Source organism: Haliotis asinina, chromosome 7, assembly GCF_037392515.1.
Source record: "Haliotis asinina isolate JCU_RB_2024 chromosome 7, JCU_Hal_asi_v2, whole genome shotgun sequence".
NCBI classification, from domain to species: Eukaryota; Metazoa; Mollusca; class Gastropoda; order Lepetellida; family Haliotidae; genus Haliotis; species Haliotis asinina.
In genome coordinates, this window is record NC_090286.1 from 56,375,987 (window position 1) to 56,391,876 (window position 15,890).

The 15,890-nt window shown below is 39.4% G+C and overlaps 2 protein-coding genes across 2 annotated transcripts; both read left to right on the top strand.

Annotated features, from left to right (window-relative positions):
* The first annotated feature begins 1,902 nt into the window (after window positions 1-1,902).
* LOC137290274 (scavenger receptor class F member 1-like) lies at window positions 1,903-9,048 on the top strand. Its single transcript, XM_067821070.1, has 5 exons — window positions 1,903-2,015; window positions 2,227-2,305; window positions 6,538-7,320; window positions 7,698-7,803; window positions 8,041-9,048. The coding sequence occupies exons 2-5, from the start codon at window positions 2,233-2,235 to the stop codon at window positions 8,552-8,554; spliced, it is 1,476 nt and encodes a 491-aa protein (XP_067677171.1). The 5' UTR covers window positions 1,903-2,015; window positions 2,227-2,232; the 3' UTR covers window positions 8,555-9,048.
* Window positions 9,049-10,553: 1,505 nt separating this feature from the next.
* Window positions 10,554-15,432, top strand: LOC137290273 (multiple epidermal growth factor-like domains protein 10). The gene is made up of 5 exons (XM_067821069.1): window positions 10,554-10,692; window positions 12,874-12,949; window positions 13,160-13,942; window positions 14,406-14,520; window positions 14,784-15,432. The coding sequence occupies exons 1-5, from the start codon at window positions 10,603-10,605 to the stop codon at window positions 15,337-15,339; spliced, it is 1,620 nt and encodes a 539-aa protein (XP_067677170.1). The 5' UTR covers window positions 10,554-10,602; the 3' UTR covers window positions 15,340-15,432.
* Window positions 15,433-15,890: the final 458 nt, after the last annotated feature.

Sequence of the window (15,890 nt, forward strand, 5' to 3'; positions counted from 1 at the left end):
TGCGCAGGATCATCTAATATGTAGATTCTATCCTCTATCAAATATTTGAGTGAATTTTGTTTTACTATTTTTAAGCACCCTTCAAACATCGTTAAAACCAGATATGGGTTCCTTTTTGTACATAGTACAGGTATACTGGACGGGTTAGTGATGCAATCTATATAATAGCAAAGTCGTAGGTTTCGATCAGTCGGGAAACGGGCCCATAGAACCCGAATTCGAATGACGTTAACATCGCATTTACAGTACATCTGTGCACATGCATCAGTGTACATGGGATGTATTACTTATAGATTTTTTCTAACCCTGTGGGAAATAAAACATTGATGTTGTTCTAAAATTCCAGCTGCCACTGCTCCAAAGCGTGTGCTTGTACAACAGGTGAATGTTTTGAGTTGCATCCGGGTGCACTTCTCCATACATATAAAATGTACAGAGAGTCTTTGAAGTGATACAAGTGATACACATGAAGACGAGATTTTATGGATGTCAACGTCTTTATTTGAGGGAAAAAAAACGTTTCGAAGTATACGAGGGGATGTAAAGAAGTCACTACGACAATGCTATAAATGCAGCTGCTTTTATGTTTTATTTTTCTACATAATATCTGTCAACTTCAAGCAAACTGGTTTCCCATGTACCAGTCTTGCGAACCCCATTTTGTTTGACTTTTTATCGAAAAATGCAAAATGTGTAATAATTGCATCACAAACTCCAGGACACAAAATATGCAAGAAACGTTTTGTGTCTTTGGGGTAGGTAGATGTTCGCTAAAATCAAACTTATGTAAAAGTGTATTAAAAAGCAATTTGAAACTACAATCGCCTCCTTCATGTTTATTTTAGAGAAACTACCCACCCCTTCCAGATGACTTCATCATAAGGATATTACTGATTGTAATGTTTTCATAATTCACACATGATGCCAAAGGTGTAAGCTAAATACTGAGTGGTCACACAAGTGTCACATCCCAATATATTCTAAACAGTGCCAGTTTGAATATCTGGACACGTTTGTGAAAGATGTTTGTAGAAGGCGTCTTTTCAAAACAGCCTTTGTGTAAATACAAATCAAGTGGATGTTGATTCCGACGGGAATACATTCGATACCATTCTGAACATATTTTGTATGATATTATCTGTGGACATACCTTTATCCAAGAGGTACCAAATGAGATATCGTTTAAAATTCTCTTCAATTATTTCACAAATATTGTACCCTAATGTGTTGTGATGACTTATATCTCGTGAACCACATTACCCATACATGTGAAACATGTGTTACAAGTTTGCTAATGATCCCGTCACAACACAATAGTAGCTTTACAAACACTGGACAACGAGAATATAGAGAGGCTCATTACTTTTTGACATCCCCTCTTATGTTAATATTCTCCGAAAAACGTCGTGTTGACATGCATAAAGTCTCGCGTTTAAGGTGTACGTACATTTATACAAACATGTGGTGGGGAGTGATCCCGAGAAAAACAAAGGTCACAGTTGAAACTGAGCAAGGTTGGTAACTGAAAGTGTGCTTGGCAGCTCGGATTCCAGGATTTCAGTCCAGCCCTACAAAGGATCACACATGGTTTTGGTAAGTGCCTCTGTTCATCCAGCAGTGAATGAGTACCCGGTGGGATGATATGGCCATTTAACTGTTAACTTCCACGCGCTTCGCAAGCAGGATGGGTTGTTGTACTAAAGCACATACCCTGTGTACGGAGGTTAGCGCAGTGCACACATAATTCTATTATTTTAATCTATCATTTATTCACCAAATGTGAAGTTTAACGTTCTAACAGTAGAAACGGTTAGCGAAAAATAACATTCAGGCGTCAGCTATCTACATGATAGCTGTGTGACTCGCGAACTGGTGAATCGAAACTGTGGGTACATGACTGACAGCAGTAACAGCGTCCGTGTTTCACACTGATTCTGCATATTGAAATCTTTGAAACAGTTTGTAGAGGGCGTTGTAGTTAGTTATCGTCACAGAGACATCCGTCAAATATTCCGGTAAGACTGTTGATTCATGATGTGAAATACGTAATACTTACTCCATGATAAATTACTGACGGCATGTTCATTACCGTGGATATTATGTTCATTTATCTATAGATTCCAGCTATTGGCACAAACACAACGTAGCAATAGGTATGGAACAGATGCATGATAGCTTTTTGTGTCTTTGAATTGATGTTCATGGTTTGTTTCTCTTTTCTTGCAGAAGAAGATGCACCTGGCATATCCTGAACGTGGTGTTGCTTCAACTGTACTGCTGGTCATATTGGTGTGGACAGCGACAGGTTTGTGTTGTTGAGAAATGCCTCGGATAAAACCCATTGAACACGTTCAGTCCACATGCCACTTGCTCTACCGTCTTGATGCACTTCTAAAGTACTGCACATCGAATTCATACACTGGAGAAAATTGTTAATTGTAAAATGTAGAAATACACATGAAGCCGTTTAACACACAGAAACAGAGGGATAGAAATATCCCACTTGATGAAAAATCTTTTGCGCACAAGGGCAAATATCACTTTACGCTCACCAGTGTGTTAGTTCCGTCATCTGGATAGTATTAACCGTGTCGTTCGAATATTATTGTAACGTCAGGCTGGATTGATGTCTTATTTGTCTCGTTCTGGTTGTATATTAAGTCTTTTCTAAGGGTAGCTAATAAGGTAAAGGAATTTTGGGGAATAGAGAAATTGGTACATTCGTCCGTGCGTCCTACACACTATACGAAACTCGAGAGAGAATTCACGTATTGCCCTTGCCCTCGTTCAGAAATAAATTCCGACGTTCGTTCCACAAGACTAGTAGGACACACATTCCGGTGTGGTAATATATAATTATCAAATGGAAACATCGTATTTTTTGTAAATATACACCTGTCCTAGCGTTACCATTCAAGAATACGGTTTGGCGTTATAAATCCCTATTCAAGTAAGAGTACAAACAAAACTTGACTGTAGTACATTGTAACGGTAACAGATGTTCTTGCGTCAGCGGATTGTTTACTCTTAGTGGTTGGGGCCATTGATTACGTATTTTAAGAAAGAAGAAAACTGCAGAGAAGAAAATGAGTTTATTTGCCTGTTACATATTTTCCAGGTATACTTACATTTCGAAGAAAATATCCGGCCTTTCAGGCCTACGAGAACACGACTGTACATTAAAACTACAATAAGATTTACACAATGTTAAACACATAAAATACAATAGCCACATACATTTCCAGAATAATTATGTATGTATTATGGATGTATTGTATACAAACACATGAACAAACAATTGCACCATCTGGATGGGAAAATCGCTTTTATTACCTTGTTTGAATGATATTACTTACGGTGTTTAGGACGAAGTTCATACATATTGAAGGCTCCTGCGGCAGAGGCGTTAGATTTGATATTGTCTTACATTATAGCAAAGAAAAGGTCTGTGGGAGATAATGATGGCAGTGAAATATTATATAACTTCTGAATCATATCAGTGCGGATATCTGTTTTGAGATTACATTCCACTAGAAAGTGAAATCCACCCTCAATCTCCCCATGATCACATCATTTGGGATACGAAGACGTTGATCAAACATGAAGCTTCGGCGTTTAGACTGAACAATCTGTATGGAAGTAATTATTAGTCGTCGTCGTCATCGTCGTCGTCATCGGTCGTTCCATGACTGATTCACCAAATATTCTGCATTGATGAAAATACCCGGTCTCTAATCAATAGGAAGTCGGCTTGTGATATATTCCTGACGTCGGAGATACTCAAACTAAGAGACTGTAGTCAGCTCTAAATGCTACATACCATGATTTTCGAAACCCTTCCAATCAGTTGCTGAAAGCACAAATGCGTCGGTCCGGATCGATGGAGGATAGCCTCTTTTACATACTTGCGATTTCTATCCATTGAATAGTGTCTGATGACAACCAGTCCATTTCGCCCGTCAATGCTATATTTGATGTTTTACATCCGATTACATTTATATTATTCAAGCATAGGGTTTGAACGACTTTGCATAGCGAGGCATTGCTGACGTCGGTGGAGCAGGATACGCCCACTGCATCGGGAACACCTGGTATCATGATCTGGTATAATCACTTGAGAGTGATCCATAAACACATGATCTGTCATCTCTCGGGGGCAATCACTGGATTGTCTGCTCCAAACTCGATTGTTTACATACCGCGCCACATAGCCGCAGCAATGCTGAATGCGGCGTCAAACAAACACATGCTGATATAGTCTGAATTGTATAATCGACAGATTTCTTACGGGTATTGAAAGGGTTATGTCGTTTTTAATCAGTGGCATCAATGGCCGTGATGGCGTTAAACGGTGTTCAGATCACTTGTTGGCTTTATATCTAGATACTGAGCGGTGTGAGTACTGTTATCATTCTGTTATCGAGCCATCCATGATGAAAAGCAAGGCTGTGAATCTGTACGTCATAATCGTTGATTTTTATTCAATTCGTTTTCAGTACAAAATGTTTCATTTCCTTGAGGAATTATTAAATTGAACAAAACATGTCAAAGCTATTCCAGTACATCGACTATCAAACTAACGTTTCTGAAACATGAATAAATATTTCCTCAAACGTACTTTGAAATATTGGTTTTTTATTTATGTTACAGAATCATTAATGACGCAGTATCAGTGAAGTAATCTATAATATTTATACTTTGTCAATTTATGAGCACCCATTTGTTTTTAACGTTTTCTGCATTCTGCACAGTTGTTACAAGGTATCAATATACTACGAGCTAAATCGTATTTGATGGGTGAAATCTGAGTTTGGAACAAACTGGTATAATATGAATCAGCACTGCTTTCGCAGGGAGAATAATTAACCTATCTCTGACACCTTAGCACCAGAGAATAACCATTCTTGAATGTCTGTCGTATTAGATCCTAATGCGCACAAAACGCATTAATATGTATGCATGGATTCCTAAAATCAGTTATGACACCAGGTGTTCGCGGAAAGGGTAAACAGACCTTCCTTTACATATACAATAAAATAGTCATAGAGATTGCATGGCCATATGTGTGTGTTACACAGCGCGACGGTGACCTGCAGTGAATCTAGACAATCAAGTGATGGACTATTAAAAATCAGTGACATTATGAAGCATTTACTGATTTTGCTGAAACTTCAAGCGATATCTTTCACAGGAGACAGAATGCATTGGCTTGAAATTCGTATTTTGCAAGGTACTGCATAAATACTCTAACGGATATTTACTGTGTTTGAATTCCAGTAAAATACCTGACATGAATGCAGTCATTATATAGTTTCTAAGTCGTTTGAAACAGCATTAAAACATTTATACGTGTCAGGAAAACGGTTATATATACGGAATAACACGTGCGCAGGAAATATTTATGTTGTTTACTTCTGTCATTATGAATGTTTATTTCTCAGTGTGTTTACTTTTCCTCAGAAACACTCTCCATCTAATGTGACAGGTAAAGTAGATGTAAACATTATATGAATAGAGCAATAAAACTCAGAGTGTACCTTACCGGTAGCACTCGTCATTCATACATACCTGAACAATCGTGCATAACACTGAATGATAATATTCATTTCTTCAATATCGTATCATTATTCCTAAATTGAGAGCCGTTTCCAGTAAACTATGTGCCCGAACTCAGCAACATGATTCCTTTGCTCACTCGTTTGCTTTGAAATACTTCACAACCCCTGCAGACAGTCATCCTTGCACTACCTGTGACGGTAACAGCGCGCCTGTGTTGAGCTGATTTTCCCTTCCCTTTTATTAGGATCTCCCATTCTCATAATTCCCCACATGGTACAATGCGTGAAGCCTGTTTCCCGTGTTCCCCGCTGTGATATCACTGCAAGCGGTGTAAAAACAAACTCACTCACTAATATTTTTATCTTATTTGCATTTGATAACGCTTCATACGCGACTTTATTGAGAACGTGTGTCCTCGATATAAAATGTAGTACAAAACATTGTTGAATTGACACGGGTAGTTTATGAAACACACAACATCCATGTCCCTGGAAGAAATGTTTACCATTTTGTTATGGTGCGTTCAGTTAACAGTGGTCGACGATAGAACAATGTGTCTGACCAACTGTTGCCAATCACCTCATTGTTTACAGCTCTCTCAACACGTGTTCCTTTGCACCAACTGTGACGGTAACAACGTTACCTGTGTTGACGGTGTGTGTTTACCTCGTTGTGTCAGTGTGTCGTCATCTGGAGAGTGTCTTTCTAGGGGGCGGTGGGGTGGCCTACTGTTTACAGCGTTCGCTCTTCGATCCCCAACAACATGCAAAACTCAGTTATTTCTATCTTATGAGAAAGTATGCGCGCAATATACAATGTTACATGAAACACGAGTAAAGTTGCATGGGCAGTTCATGTCCCTGGAACAAATACACCCGGCATTTATTTACCATTTGTTATATTGCGTTGAGTTGACAATGACAATGACGACAGAATAGTGTGTCTGACTTCTATTGCTATCTACCTCATTGTTTTCAGTTTTCTCAAGTACACCTTGCACCAACTGTGACGGTAACAACGTGACCTGTGTTGACGATGTGTGTCTACATCGTTGTGTCAATGTGACGTCATCTGAGGAGTGTCTTCAGTGTCTGGACTCAAGGTTCTATGGTAAACAGTGTCAACATGACTGTCCAGACACCTGTCTCAACTCTCGCTGTCAGATGAACAACACCCGTGTTGTGTGTACAGAGGGATGTGTTACCGGCAAGAAGGGAGATAACTGTGGACTGAACTGTCCTACAGTCTGTTCACATTGTGAACGTTATGGTGATGGCTGTACAGGACCGTGTAAGAATCCCCAGTATTATGGGCCACACTGTAGAGCACCTTGTCCCTCCAACTGTACAGGTGGATGTAATAGGGTCACAGGTGAGTGTGACAGTTGTGATCCGGGTTACACAGGGGACAAGTGTGATGTTACCTGTCCCCCCAACTGTAGAGGAGGTTGTGACAAAAATACAGGGGAGTGTGGTAGCTGTGAGCCGGGGTACATGGGGGACAAGTGTGATGCTACCTGTCTCACCAACTGTAGAGGTGGATGTAATAGGGTCACGGGTGAATGTGACAGCTCTGAGCCGGGCTACACAGGTGACAAGGGTGATGTATCTTGTCCTTCCAACTGTAGAGGTGAATGTGAAGAAGACACGGGGGAGTGTGACAGCTGTGAGCCGGGTTACACAGGGGATTACTGCAATGATACCTGTCCATCTAATTGTATAGACGGATGTGACAAAGACACAAGGGAGTGTAGACATTCAGGTGAGAGCTTCTATTTTCGCGGGAAAATGTGTCTGGCTACAGATGTGTGTGTGTGTGTGTGTGTGTGTGTGTGTGTGTGTGTGTGTGTGTGTGTGTGTATTCTTCATATAGACATATTATGTGTCAGGCTGGTGGCAGGGGTGGGACTGAAAGCATTTCAAACACATACTTCGGGCAACGTCATGCAACGAAATGAAGGGTCTAATGGTAAGTTAACTGCAAACGACCATTCAGTAGTTACAATTCTCAGACGGAGAGACTGCTGTCAGTGGATAGATTAAATGGATTAAATTATTTAGCTTATTAACAGAACTTCATGTCTATAAGTTATGTAGTATAATGTACTGTGTTCTTTTTGTTTCTTGTCCTTTCTACAGGAGGTCAAAATTACCCTTTTAAAATTACGACTGGAATACTGGCTATGGTTATTCTGCTTGGGGTTGCCATTCTGATCTTTCGACAATTTCCCAAATGTTTGGGAAGGTGAGAACAAAATTTCTTCGTTGACAAAATAGACGTCATATACAAAATCTACCGTATCATGCCACAAGTCCCAACACACTATCTTATGACTTGCCGATGTCAGATAAGTGCCATAAAATGCTTGTCAACATAACAAAACGTTTTCTTATGCTTATGCTTCTAATATTTTTCAAATAATCCAATTCTATCGAGTTCAAATGCTCACGTGAGCCTACACACTGACATGGCTGGTTTCAGACATTGTTCCTCAACGTCATTCCCACCGGAAGATGGGACACAGCCGGAAAATGCAGTCAGTTCGGGGAATCACCTAGACAGTGATTACTGGACATACAAGTACTGGGAAATACACGACAGAGATACTAATTCCTCATCGTCCTGTTCAAACATAGGCTCCTCTCCAACCGAAGCCATGAAGCTACAAAACAAGCACCATGATATCAGGACACCATTATCAGTCGAAAAACAAACGAATTTTCGCGTACACTCGAGGGCACTCGTAAGACCCTTTTCAGAACCACCAGCTGACACAACATCATCGCTGTCGTTGTTGAGTACAATATCACGGCATGTCAAAGGTCATACCTCAAGGTCAAAGTCAGTCAATGATGTCTGTGACCTGACTATGTCGACACAAGTCCATGAATTGATAAAGAAAACGGATTCGATCATATTCATCGAGCAACACCGTGACTTGTCAAACGTGGCTGCCTCTTATCTTTGTCCAAGAGCAGAGACGTGTAAGGAATAGCATGATAAACGTCAGTAAAGGAGATATCGATTTTGGTCACAGCCATATATACTGACCGTGATGGTCTTCAAACAAACGAGTAGTGGACTTAACCCATGAGCAACGATTATCGTACAGTACGATCATATTTTGTAAATAAATCAACTTTACAAAAGCCCTTTCTTGATTTGCCTTTGCTTGCGCTTACGATGGCAAGTTACCATCCCCATGACAAGAGGCAAGTTTTAACGCATCCTTGGCGTCCTTTCTATTTCAAAGTATTTTATAAACAAAGTCGGTCTGTTCTGATTTTGGCAGACATTTCTTATGAATATGGAATGGTTTTGTCGCGTTTAATTGTCATACTCAGGACTCGCTGTACATACAGAATCAGTACATACATCCGAGCACCCATCTCTGTTGTACTTGTCTTTTCCTTGATATCTGTAATCATTGTGTATGTTAGCATTTAACACTTTGCCTGAAGCTAAATAAATGAGACAGACCCTACCAAAGTTGTGTTTAATGTTCATTGTATGTCTTGACGCCTATCATTGATGAAACGTTTCAAGCGTTCCGAGCTTATATGTGTATGGAATTAAGAGCTATACAAGCATCCAACCTCATCCTTATATTTAAGAACATTTTGAGCAGTAAAATGAAAGTTTCATGAATAGTTTTCATAGTTTGAATCCTACGCATTATCCTATGGCATTTTTCAATGGGCTCGATAAATAATGGGCTCTGTAGTTCTTTTGTTGTTGAGAAAAATGCTTTCTATGTATTCAGAAGAAACAATACAAACTTCCACCTCAGGCAAACAGTCATTAGTGTGATCTGCTCAGAGTTTGCTGAGTTGGGATTTACGCCTTATCGGCATTGTTCATATAGTAAAGACATCAAGTCTGCATTGATAGATATCTGCGAAGAGAGGAGTGTGGAGCGCTTACTTTCACAGGTTCAATGCCAACTACATTTCAGATGTATAGATGTTGATTTACGTTTAATTTATGCAATAAATCTTCTAGCTCAGAGTCTTGCAAGGTTGAATTGCTTGGATCAATGTCGAAAGTGCATTGAGTGCATTTTCTGCTTGTAAACCGCGAGAAGAAAAGAATGCCAGAGGAAATAAGTGTATAATACTTGCGTCTGTGGGACTATGGACAATGCAGTGTAATCAAAATATCTGTAAATAGTGAAGCCTAAAGGTCATATGAGTATTGTGTAAAATATTTGCAGTGGACCAAAGAGTTTTACAGTTATCCAGTGCGGCGGTTGTCTCCCTTTCTATACAGCTGTTGGCGTCATATAGCTGTTATTGATCAGCTCTCTTGTGTTCTTTTGGCGTGCTAGGTATACCTATACAAAACTTCATTTAAATGGTATAAGGGGCAATATTTGAAACGTATCAGGGTTTACACATCAGCTGCACAGTTTGCACTACAACATCTAATACTCCACCACCACCAGTATCACTAACACCCTCCCCAATCCCACGACAATATATCTCGTGGAAATGTGAGTTGCCTTAAATTATATATCAGTATCTAATCAACCCCTAACATAACATGGTGATGACTATAGAATATAGCTGTTTGGTATTTTGGGGTATGTGTCATATCGAACACGTTTATGTAACACACGGTAATTAGAGTTGTTGAGCATTCTGGTTTAATGAAATCAGTACATTAAATATAAACCTGAATGCTCACTGTTCAATATGTAAATGCCATAGAGATGGTGCAAGGCTGGAGTGTGGATGCAGCAAACATGTTGACATTTCTGATGACGTTTTATTATGTTTGGTCTGTCTTCATTCAAATTTACGTCTCCTACGAAAAAAATATTGACAACATGGATAGATAGAAAAAATTATAGTTGATACATCATAGTTTAAAAAAAGTCCAAATCTTACTTACACTACATGTACATTGTTAAATATTGGTTTATTGTACAGAGTATTGCAGATTCCTACTGATTTCAAATGAGGTGTAAATATTTAACTTCCTTATAGAAAGGAAGCATACTTTACACTCCGACCTACTCCGGCCTGCTTCTATGCACATATAATGTCCAGAAGGAAGTTCTACATACATGCAGATTCAACATTGTCATCAGTGATGTGTTCTGTGAATGCCATTTGCAACGGACACTTTATGGTAAGTAAACACCTTCAAAGACATTTTCACTTCATGCTTCGCATGCAGCTCTCTTGATGATATTTGTATTAGATATGTATTTATAGAACGTCATACTAGAGCATTTTGATGTGTTGTATTGGACTAGAAGATGTCACGGGAACAGAGAAACAATGAGTTCGAAGAACGTGGCACCGTAGAAGCCATCACATCTTTACGTTTAATACAACAGATCCAAATTACACTGGTATGCCGGTCTACATTTATTACATACCCTCTTATCTTGCATTAATCACAGCGGCTCAATACGGAATCTGGGGTACACAACGGAATTTGACCACGTCACCCTTATTATACCCCTGTATTGCTGTCATAACTTGATATGGGTATTTATAATAAAGTGCGTTCTGAGCCCATGGTTGAACACTTCCAGTAATCACTGGAACACGTTTCGTAAAGCGATCGTAGCATTAAGGACGAACGTACGTATGAACGTAAACAAATGATCGGGGCATCTTCATAGGGTGGTGAAATTTGGGAACAGAATAACGGTAAATGCCTGGGAAAATGACCATTGTGTAAACGTAAATACATGATACATTGGCCCAAACATCAGATAACTAAATAAAATTTCATCTTTCAAGCCGACTGACATTTCGCCGAGAAATCGATTTTTTGCAAGCTAATCAACACTGGCTTTGACAGTTAATCAAATATGGAGTGTGATATTTATATTAACAGTATCTGTCCACAGACACAAATCTACAAATTATGTATTTGATTTTGAAGAAGGCAACTGGTGGTACAATTAGATGATGTAGAATAACTGCTGACGCGTAGCCTCGTCTTCTAATTATCTCTAAAACATTCACATTTGATTTTAAAACCCAACATTTATCATCTTCATTTCGCAAAATGCTAATAGTACCAGTTATTAACTAGTGAGGCAATAAAGAAGATAGCTTAGATATGTGCCGCTGTTGTATTGACAACGTTTACAGACATATTGAGAAATCCGCTTATATTAGACCGGCATTGCTGTTGCTGGGAGTGGTATAAAAGCATCCTCAAGCCCTCACTCACTATCAACAACTCACTCACTAACACCTGTCGTATACGACACCTGAGCAATGCAGCTCTGGACTCTGCACTGAAAGCAGGAATTTTTTTAGTTTGAAATGAGACTCGTTTCGATGTAGTATATTATCTATAGTCTGGCAGAAAATGTTTCAGGACGGTGTTTGGTAACTTTACTTTAAAACTATAAGTGCTATCCGTTTCCAATTTGGTATGAGGCTTTATAATTCTTCTACCATTGATGATTTTAATTGTCATGATTTATCACTCGATAATAAGAAAGTTGTCTATAAGAGCTGTCATTATTTCAAGTCACAACAACACCTCACATGTCAAGGGTGCTGAGCTACTTACCGGAACAGCGACCCGGTCATGCAAATGGGCAGGTCACATGTCAAATCCTTACATTATGCTTAGCAGATCATGTCACGTGACTTCAAGCACGTGCATTTTGCATTAGTCTTGCCCCAATGTCGGATAAAACATGGGAGAAACTGTGTGTGTTTGTAAAACGCTTAAGTACACGTGACCTGAATAATGTTCCTGGATAAATGACCGCAGCTAGTACTGTCTTTATCATGCCGAGTGCCATGTCAGATTTGTAATATCAATGGGACTATGTAAAGGCGTCATGCTATCCATATGTATAATTATATTCTTTTCATCTAATGAAGGAGTAGGAATTAATTTGACACAGACTATTGGATTAACAAACATCAAAGTTGTATAAGAATAACTTTCATTCTCACTAAATAGGTCAAAAGATGATCAGTATGACATTAGTCACAATCATACTGAAGACAGTCAATTCAATTTTGCAAGAAAATGAAACATTCAGTTAACATATACTTTACACATCTCGAAGGGCATTAACAGTGATAATTTGATTCTTTCTTCTGTCTATCACGTGTGGTAAAATATAAAACAAATTCTATGGACAACAGCTTGTCAAGCTTGACAACGGTTTAAGAACCTGTATCGAAATGTCGCTCTTACGCATTTACGATGTTTCCTCTATATTATAGTCCCCAAAATTCAAAAATTCCATCCAAAGAAGTTATCAAGTGTTTGGCATTATCGGAAATTTGGCTTTTCAATTAACACAGACGTTTTTATCTATTGAAGGGAAAGATGCAGAAAAGCTCGACATTCTTGGTCTTGATGCCAGTGCTCGTTATCGTGCTGTCATGTATCCCAGCAGGTTGGTAAACAAATCATGTGCCACAGAACATGATTGCTCAGTCACTCGATAATGTTTAATAGTAATGAAATAATTTACTATGAACTGTTTATTTATAGAAGTAAATACATTCAAATCAGTTTGACACGTTATGCTGTGTCGTTATATTTTACGCTGTGTTTCTTCTAGTGCTACGATAGATCGCTTGCATAAATTTCGCTGTTACTGCAGTTGAATCATCAACAACGTGTAGCGGGTGTGACGGTAACAACGTTACCTGTGACGATGGCGTGTGTCTGTTTCGCTGCGTCCGTTTGAGAGAGTCTGGAGAGTGTCTTCAGTGTCTGGACTCTAGGTTCTACGGTAAACAATGTGAACACGATTGTCCACACACCTGTCTCAATTCTCGCTGTCAGATGAACAACACCCGTGTTGTGTGCACAGAGGGATGTGTGGCTGGCAAGAAGGGAGAAAATTGTGCATCTCTGTGTCCTTCGTCTTGCACAAGATGTGAACAAACAGGAAATGCTTGTATTGGATCTTGTCAAAACAACCAGTATTATGGTTCACAATGTGAAACTCCATGTCCTGATAACTGTTTGGATGGCTGTTGGAAAGACACGGGTAAATGCAGAAGTTGCATTGAGGGTTACAGAGGCGAGTACTGTGACAGGTGCGTGGAAGGCTTCAGGGGAATGTACTGTGATGTTGCCTGTTCTCCAAACTGCCTGGACAGTTGTGACAAAGACAAGGGTGACTGTGGCAGTTGCGTAGCAGGTTACACCGGGACGTACTGTAATGAAACGTGCCCTTCCAACTGTACTCAGTGTAAACAACTTAGTGGGCAATGTATAGGATCATGTCCAGATAGCCAGTACTACGGTCCTTTCTGCTCAATATTATGTCCTGTCAGTTGTGCTGGCTGCGACAAGACCACGGGGAGATGCATTCTCTGTGCCGATGGATACACGAGGTGTACCGATGGTCTCTGTCAAAGAGGCGCCTGTCAGTCAGGTGGGTCGTACAAATGAGCTACCAAATATCAGACATGTTCATATGACATTAGATATAATATCAAATTAAAGGTATCTCTAAAAGTATCAGCCTAATATGTAGCAAAATAAATTTATACATTTGAAAATACCACAGCCTGAAAATATTACTGCCACTGTCCGCCTAATAACATCTTTGTTGGCATACATGTAGGTGATATGATGTACAATGCAACAATTTACAACAGTTTCCTGTTTCAAAGGTTAGGCATGTGATGAGAACTTTTCCCTTAAAATGTAGAAAATACAGCGAACAAAGTACTGTAATATCGCTTTCAGCAATATTAGAGTTAGAACACAGCGTAATTAGGAAAGGCATTTTATCGGTTTGGGGGATCGAACCTGGACTTTCTGCTAAAAAAATAAACTTCAACCTACAGACTCTTTTCTCCGACCATTATCTATGATGCATGTTTTCACTGCAGGTAACACGATATTGACCCTGAAAGTGACAGCTGGAGTATTGGCAGTACTAGTGACGCTTGGAACAACGTTAGCTGTTGTGATCATAACCAGACGCAAGAGCAAATGTCAGCAGATGTACGAATGTCCACGTACCAGCAGAATCATATAGCAAACAATTTAGCAGCAAAACGTCCCTATTCACAGATTCTTGTTTCAAATGAAGACACAATTGCAGGCACAAATACATGTAAATCTGAAATTGGAGAGTTGATGCAGTATACATATGTTTCAAATTCTATATAATATGTTTGAAATAACGCTTTAGATACAACACATCAATACTGTACTGTATTATATACTGTATACATAACTGAACTTAACAACCTTTTTCTCCACAGAAGGGAACCATCTCCCCGTTCTCAGGATCTTGGACGGAGTGACGGCAGCGAGTACTGGACCCACAAGTACTGGGAAATTCACGACAAGGACATAGGATCTGAATCTGACTCTAGCAACTTACCTGTACCTCAGATACCCCATAGACGTCCTGTCCAAACCAAGGACATCCCCTTGGAAAATGTCAAAGTCAGATCATCAGTTCTAAGGTGTGATAGTGCAATGTCATCGGCAGAACACGCGGCTTTGGTTCACCAGAGTGGACATGATTCGACTCATGAACCTTTTCTTGCAGAAATGCCGCAGGTGGACGTGGGGGACAGTGACGTAGCTGATGCAGCAGAGAGGGACATAAAATGTTTGACAGTCTGTAAGTCCGATTTACAGACTTATCAAGCAGAGGATAGAGCCATCGACAGCCCAGTGCTAAAGCATACAGAGGATCTCATTAGAAAGACGGATTCTATAATAGCTATAGAACAACGTCTTGATTTAGCAAGTGTCAGTGTGCAATATCTTACACCTGACAAAGTCAAAACCGTTTCAAATACGTTGTAATCGCCGAATAAATGTACATGAAACCATTTTACTTGTTTAAAAATAGCGCTCTGTGTATATCCATATTGGGCAATAAAGCTTTTCTTAATACACCAAGTTTGTGATATGCTGGTGTACGTGTATTGCTATATGGAAGGTGTATTGGATATGAGATCTTCACATAGAAACAGAGATTAATCTCTATATTGCTTAATCTTAGATTGTGGGTATGTGGTATAGGCTTCGATTATAATCCGAAATACTTCCGAAAATATCCTTTTGTAGAACGCAACTATTCTAGACAAACGAAATGCCATTGTCTTATTTACAGGTACAACAACTTCCTTGTGAGCTGCTACCAGACATAGCCACAGTTGTTTTAATATGCAAATGCTTTACATGAATACATGGCAGCTTTCATGCATATCTACATGAACAAAGTGAAGGAAAACCCATCGTACATATACATGGCTATGTCTATGCTACACTCTTATCACGGTGAAGACTTTAGTGGGTTATATTCGAATCTAGAGGTCGGAAAGTGACACGTAAACAAAGCAGCGCAGTGTGAG